Source organism: Sardina pilchardus, chromosome 14 (assembly GCF_963854185.1).
Source record: "Sardina pilchardus chromosome 14, fSarPil1.1, whole genome shotgun sequence".
Classification (NCBI taxonomy): domain Eukaryota; kingdom Metazoa; phylum Chordata; class Actinopteri; order Clupeiformes; family Clupeidae; genus Sardina; species Sardina pilchardus.
In genome coordinates this window covers 8,843,204-8,850,703 of record NC_085007.1, presented here as the reverse complement: position 1 = coordinate 8,850,703, position 7,500 = coordinate 8,843,204, and the positions used below count along the sequence as shown (strand labels likewise).

Below are 7,500 nucleotides of genomic sequence, written 5' to 3'. Positions count from 1 at the left end.
GCTCTCTCTAGCTCTCTCATTCAGTTCAGTTCAATCCCTCTCATTGGCACAACCATTCAAAAAGACTCTGTGCTGCCAAAGCATTTACAGTATAGGAGTTTATGAAACATCAAAACTCTAGAAAAGCACTCAGAGAGTGCAGACCTTCACCAAGCACCTCCTGGATCCAGATGGTTATCCGGATCACTCCCAAAATGTAATCGTTTCCTCCTTGGGTCATTTCAGACCTTTCCTGAATTTCATAATTGAACAAACAAACAAACAAATAAACAAACAAACAAACAAACAAACAGACAGACAGACAGTCAGACAAACAAACCCTGCTGAAAGCGTAGCCTCCTTGGCGGAGGTAGTAAAACAACATAACAGTGTGTGTGGTTGAGACATGATCAGACAAAAAGACACACACACACAAATACATAACAAATCAAATAAACAGAAGAGGTGGTGTAACAGGTAGACTAGGGTAGGAGTTTGTATTGTTGTTTTGTTTTTGTTGTTGTTGTTGTTGTGATTGCAGCAGGGGGAATGCATTTAAGGAATGTTTTCTCTCACAGTGTGGAGTGAGGACACATGGAATCCTCTCCAAAAATCACAGCATGTTTCTCCTCCTCTTCTTGTGTGATGACATTCTCTCTCTCTCTCTCTCTCTCTCTCTCTCTCTCTCTCTCCCCCCCTCCAGAGTATCCATGCCCCAGGGCAGCCCACTGCAGCCCCCGCCCTGCCCTCCTCTGGTTTGTTCCAGCTGGACATCACGCTCAGGAAGGGCAACAACCTGGCCGTACGGGACAGAGGAGGTGAGACATCCAGCCTGGGACCGGAGGATTTCATATTTATGATATATAGAAAATTGGGGGCTGATCAGTATATAAGGATATGATGAGCATTATCGGAGGGGGTGGGGGGTCACTTGCGCTTCAGCCTGGTTGTTGCTCACGGCACAGGATACAAGGGTCAGTGGGGAGACCCAAGGTCAAACTAGGAACAAGGAGCGAGACCGAAGCACTCAATACTTTTCAGTGCTTTACTGGTGCAAAGTGACTAACGTTTTGACGCCAATGCGTCTTCTTCAGAGTCAAACAGTTCAAATGATGTACAGATTTTAAAGAGTCATGATTCAAGACATTGGTTCCTGACCCAAGTGGGTGTGTGTTACATATGAGGAGCATCAATTCCTTGAATTTCCCCTTGGGGATCAATAAAGTATCTATCTATCTATCTATCTATATGAGGTGTACGTCAACAGGTATTCAACTAGCGGCCCGTGGGTCGGATGGGGCTACGTACTGTAGTTGGATTTTAGAGTTGATTTTCCTGCCTGGCCCACTTGGTAATTGAAGTTGAATAGCCTTTGTGTGTGTGAACTATGATGAGGTGAGAACATAAGGACAATATGAGGTGTGTATGAGAACTGTTTGATACATGGGGCCGTGTTAGCGTAGTGGCTAAGGAGCTGGGCTAGCATGCAGTAACCTGTAAAGTTGTTTCAATTCCCGACTTCCACCTTTGTGCCTGTGAGCAAGGCACTTAACCACAAGTGCATGGGGGACAATGTAACGATACCCTTGTAATATGATTGGCATATGTAATATGATTGGCATATGTAAGCCGCTTTGGACAAAGCGTGTTCTGAATGAATAAATGTGTGTGTGTGAGCTGTTGCCTGTTGGCATGGGTTTGGCGTCAGTATAGCAGGACCAAACCATTGGCTTTAGTCTTGCTTTCTCTTTGATAACACACACTCTCTCTCCCCTACACTCTTCCTCTCTCTTTCTTTCTTCCTCTCTCTCCCTCTCTCTCCCTCTCTCTCTTTCTCGCTCTCTCTCTGATCTCCTCCTTGTGTCTGCCAGCATTGCTGCATTTTCCCTCTATATTATAAATGTGCTGGAGGCTTCTTTCTCTTTCTCCCTCCCTCTCCTGCTCACTTTCTCTCTCCTTCCCTCGCTCTCCTACCGTCTTTCTCTCCCTCCCTCCCTCCATCTCTCTCTCCCTCTCCCTCTCCCTCCCTGTCTCTCCTACCCTCTTTCTCTCTCTCTCTGTCTCATCCTCTCCCTCTCTCTCTCCATCTCTCTCTCTCTCTCTCTCTCTCTCTCCCTCTCTCTCCCCCCTCTCTCTCTCTCCCTCTCCCTCCCTCTCTCTCTCTCTGTCTCTCTGTGGTGAGCGGTGCATAACGCTCCATGCGGTTTGTGTATTCACAGTCGTGTCTCAGAGCAGATTTACTCCTCCGGAGGCGGCGCTGAGTAATCTCAGAAGCCTGGCTGTGGCGGAGTAATCCAGGCCTGTCAAACGCTCCACATCTCCGCGGAGCCTGGAAACACGAGCGTCTTAAACCCCACTGAAGCTGTGCGTGCTGCAGGGGTTTGCTGTATCAGAGCAGCGGTGGACTATTTAAACGTGAAATGGAGTGTAGTGCTAATCGTCGCTATATTCTGGAATTACACGAGCAATATCGCATGAAAAAGGGAGTGATGTCATTCTGGCTATCAGTGCAGCCCCTGAGAGTGTAAAAATAGCTTTGTAAGGATTTCCACACAAAGTAGGCTGTTCCTTATCATAAAGTGGAATTAGCCCTTAAAAATCGCAGCATAATACAGGGCGGTGATACCCTGATATCACTAAAAGGCTTCTCTGTACTGTACTTCAAATTAATTGTCTGGAATTAAAGGTTGAATAATGAAAAACGGTTTGGTAGTAAATTAAAATGACGTTAGGGAAAGATCAGTACACAATGTCGAGGGGCTCAGTTTGTAAATAAACTGACAGCAGATTAAAAATGCTGTGTTCACCACTTCTACATTCATTAGGGAGATTGAAGCAAGAATATTCTTTCATCTTTTGCACATTTTGCATTTGTGTGTGTGTGTGTGTGTGTGTCTGTGTGTCTCTCTGTGTGTGTGTGTCTCTCTCTCTCTCTCTCTCTCTCTCTGTGTGTGTGTGTGTGTGTGTGTGTGTTTGCCTGTGCATTCTAAATCTCAGAGAGTCAGCCAACATTTGTTTTAAGATTGAAGGAACAATTGAGCTCTAAGTGCAGTTCCAGAAGAGAGGCAGTAATGTTTTCTTTCCATTTTGCTGACTCATTTTGCTCCAGTCGGAACCATTGATCCGTAGGTGAAGTTAGCAAGAGAGAGGTTAAACAACAGGGTGTTTCCATTTAATCTTTAGGTTTTGCTCTTATAGGAACCAGTGATCCGTACATGAAGTTAGGGAGGGAGAGGCTGAGCAACATGGTGTTTCCATTTAATCTTTATGTCTTGCTTCTATAGGAACCAGTGATCCGTACGTGAAGTTTAAGTTGGGCGGTAAAGAGGTGTACCGTAGCAGAACCATCCACAAGAACCTCAACCCCGTATGGGAGGACAGAGTTTGTCTCATTGTGGACTGCCTGCATGAGCCTCTTTACATCAAAGTAAGAGATGCACTTAGACACACTGACACACACGCACACACACACACACACACACTCACACACACACACACACACACACACACCTTGATGACAGTTCTGCATTCTTGCCAGGTGTTTGATTATGACTTTGGTCTTCATGATGACTTCATGGGCTCAGCCTACCTTTACCTGGACACTCTGGAACAGAACAGGTAACCTACATCACAGTGTGTGTGTGTGTGTGTGTGTGTGTGTGTGTGTGTGTGTGTGTGTGTGTGTGTGTGTGTGTGTGTGTGTGTCTGTGTGTGTGTGTGTGTGTGTGTGCGTGTGCGTGCGTGTGTGTATGAGAGTGTATGTGTGTATGAGAGTGTATGTGTGTGTGTGTGTGTGTGTGTGTGTGTGTGTGTGTGTATTGTATGTGTGTGTGTGTGTTTGTACATGTTTCTCTGTGTGTGTATGTTGATGTGTATGTGTATGTGTATACATGTGTGTTGATGTGTTTGCGTGCTTGTGTGTTTGTGTGTGTGTGTGTGTGTGTCTGTGTCTGTGTCTGTGTGTGTGTGTGTGTGTGTGTGTGTGTATGCCCCAGGCCGCTGGATGTGTCTCTGGACCTGAGGGACCCCCATCACCCGCAGCAGGACCTAGGTACTCTGGAGCTGATGGTCACTCTGGGCCCCAAAGACAAACCGAACAACGAATCGGTGCGCTCACACACTCGCATTCACTCACACACTCACACACTCACCTCACACACTCATACACTCTCATATACCCACACACTCATACACTCACACACTCATACACTCATACACTCTCATTCACTCACACTCACACATTCACACACTCTCATTCACTCACACTAATTTATTGATCAGACTGGCTGATTGATTGATTGATTTATTGATTGATTCTACAGGTATGATCCTCAGTAATCCAATTCTTCTCAGGTAGACCTGTTCCACCAACTGGCTGGAACACATGGAACTCTGTGTAACTGTGTGTATGCGCTGTGATGGTCACACTAACACATGGAACTCTGTGTGTACTGTATGCGCTGTGATGGTCACACTAACACATGGAAGTCTCTATGTGCATTGTGATGCTTACACTGTGTATTAGTACATATTTACTAATGTGTGTGTTGCATGGTGTTTGTGTTAACGGATGCCTTGTGTAATAGACCTAACCTTGGGCAACTAGAGAGTGTGAGTGAGTGAGTGAGTGAGTAACACCTTTCCTGTGCTCAGCTTGATCACTGCCCAGACCACGGTCTTAATGTGGTGTCTGAGTCATTGATTGGTGTGTGAGGGTCTTTCGCCAGGGACATGGTTCATAAAAGAAGTGGGCCTTTAGCCAGGGATATGGTTCATAAAGAAAAGAATCTTACATTTATGATGTCCTGAAACTGTCACTGGGACTGGTCCGGTCATCATTGTGAATCTACAGCTTAAGGCATGAGGCGGAAGGGCATTTGAGGCCAAAGGGGGGGGGGGGGGCATGGGGGGTGTTAAGAGAAGTTTAGGGGGGGGGGCTCTGATGTACTATTGACGTACTGTATGTCTGTATATATTCATTTATTTATAGTATACAGTATTCATTGATTTTAATTTATATGTTTTTTATTTGTAAGGGACCATGTGCAATGTTAAATACAGTAAATCTTGAGGTGTAATGCATTGTACCAGAGTTAACCTCAAGCTAATTTTCATGTGCGTCCCCCTTTCAGAGCACTTTTGTTCTCACTGTTTCTCTTCCATGAAATCTTAGATATAGATTTATGCAGAACTCTTCAACACTTTTTTTAGATGTCGATACATGCAGAACTCTTTACATTCAAGACTTTTTTTTTCAGGATTCTCAGGTTTCGGAAAGCCCTCCTGTTTAAAGCCAATCCCTGTCTGAGCTAGAATAGGACACGGAAATACAAACCCATGCAAGCTGGACCGTACAGTAGGTGGGGCTCAAACGACTACCGGACAGGAAATGGCAGCTGTGCCGATAACATCTCTGGTTATTTACACTGCAGAAGTGACTGTATTTACGGCAAGGTCATCTGCTTAATGTAAGAGCTTACGGTAGTCGGTCGGCTGTACGGTTGCCGTATGCCCTTCATTTGAGTCTGCTGATTCCACTTTAGATAAGGCTAACAATGCGCCGTGTCAAAAATGGACGTTTCTGTATGACCCTCATCACATATCCTGTTCGCAGTCCATTCTTATAGATCGCTGTCCATCCAGGATGACTGAATAGGTCACTGTTTGTGTGGGCAGGGATGGAAAGAGGCTAATGATAAGCTCCTTGTCATTTAGTCAGTGATAGTGTACTGGAAAACAGACTGTTGCTATACAAACTGCTATGTATATTATATTAATCTATAATTCATAATTCATGTCTTTAACCTAGTGTATCAGTCCATCATCTGTCCACAGACCAGTGCAGTTCATCGTACGGAGGTATTTATCTAGTCAAGCATGTATGCACCTCAGATTTCTGGAGCTGTGAGATGTTTGGGTTCCTCTGACGAGTCTGGCTTGCCCTTGTCTTCCTTTTGACAAAAAACTCACCGCAAACGACTGACACAGAAGAGCGGTGGAAAGGAAAAACAAGCATGAAAAATCAATGGAGATATTTGACCTCTGAACCCCCCCCCCCCCCCCCCATCTCCTCTTCCCCCTCCCCCACAGAAAGCAGGACTCAAAGCTCATCGGTGGAAGCCTTACGTCGCTAAAGTGAGTCTGGCTGAGGTAGGCGTTGTGGACGCCAGCAGCCAAAGATAGCCCCTGTAGTGAATCAGCAGCTCTAATTAGACCTGAATGAGTTTGGCTCCGTCCTCACATTTTCCAATCACGTGACGTGTTCCTCTCAGCTGTGTGACTTACAGTACCTGTGACTATACTTACAACACCTGTAGATGTTGCCATAAACTGCCATAAACAACCTATAGATTCTGTCAACTATACTAGACCACCTGTAGATGTCTCCAACTATACGTTGGTCTCATCAGGTAGGCCTACCTTTCCACAGGTGTATAAAATCAAGCAGCTAGATTATGAATGCAGACTGCATGGTGCTTGATTCATACACCAATGGAAAGGGACCTGATGAAACCCATGAATACCATAGACAACCTGTAGAACCTGTCAACTATACGACAGACCACCCGTAGATGTCTCCAACTATGCTATAGATCAACTGCAGATGTCTCCAACTATACCATAAACCTGTACATCCTGTCAACTATACTAAGTCTAGAGCCCAGATTTAGATCTGTTACAGAGTTAAGTGCCGCTTCACAGCTAGAAAGATCTACAGGCATCTGCAGTTGGGTGGGGTCTATGTCTACAGTTGGTGGTCTGTAAGTCAAATAGCCACTAACCTGCAAAGTAGTAAATGTCTTCCCGTCTATTTCCCCACGTTCTAGCTGAAGACCTGTTGGTGAATGAGTAGCACAGGTCACCTGTCGAGCATGAATCTCTCACATCCCTCTGACCAGAGACTCTGTGCCCATCAGAGTCTGTCAGTCAGCCTCCTACGTCAGTCCCCTGCACTGCTAGAATTAATGTAACGCCTGCACAGCTAGAAGAAACCCTCGCAAAGCTAAAAGATACCCCTGCACTTCTAAAAGATACCCCTGCACAGCTAAAGGTAGCCTCTGCACAGCTAGAAGGAAACCCTGCACTGCCAGAAGATACCCCCTGCACTGCTAGAAGATACCCCTGCACTGCTGGAAGATACCCCATGCACAGCTTGAAGATACCCCAGTCTCAGAGGAAATGTCTGCTGCTCCTTGCCGTAGAGTACTCGAGTGCCAGTGCTGGCAGTAGAGTGCCCGTCAGTTGTAGAGCTGTCAGGGACAATAGAGTTTAGCGTGGCACGGCCTTGTTGGCAACCCCTCGTGTTAGTATTGACCCAGGCTGGCCCTGGCAGGCTGGCACGACCCCTGGCGCTTACTGAATCATCTGTCTCTTTCCCAGACGATGCTTCTCAGGAAAAGCTGGAAGAGATCCAGCAAGGTAATCAGGCACAGTCCTGGCTGCCATCAACCCCTCACCCCCACCCACTCCGCCACCTCCACCTCCACCTCCACCTCCACCTCCCCCGACCTGCCCTGTCCC

At 46.2% G+C, this 7,500-nt stretch overlaps 1 protein-coding gene across 2 annotated transcripts in view; it reads left to right on the top strand.

Moving 5' to 3' along the window:
* The window catches only part of mctp1b (multiple C2 domains, transmembrane 1b), a 54,373-nt gene that overhangs the window by 16,347 nt on the left and 30,526 nt on the right, over nucleotides 1–7,500 (top strand). Inside the window, exons 2-6 of one of the 2 annotated variants that reach the window (XM_062553690.1) lie at nucleotides 683–797; nucleotides 3,264–3,406; nucleotides 3,518–3,597; nucleotides 3,975–4,086; nucleotides 7,360–7,398. In XM_062553690.1, the coding sequence (XP_062409674.1) occupies nucleotides 683–797; nucleotides 3,264–3,406; nucleotides 3,518–3,597; nucleotides 3,975–4,086; nucleotides 7,360–7,398 (489 nt within the window). The remainder of the gene's footprint in view (nucleotides 1–682; nucleotides 798–3,263; nucleotides 3,407–3,517; nucleotides 3,598–3,974; nucleotides 4,087–7,359; nucleotides 7,399–7,500) is intronic. The other variant, XM_062553691.1, reaches the window with a different exon arrangement.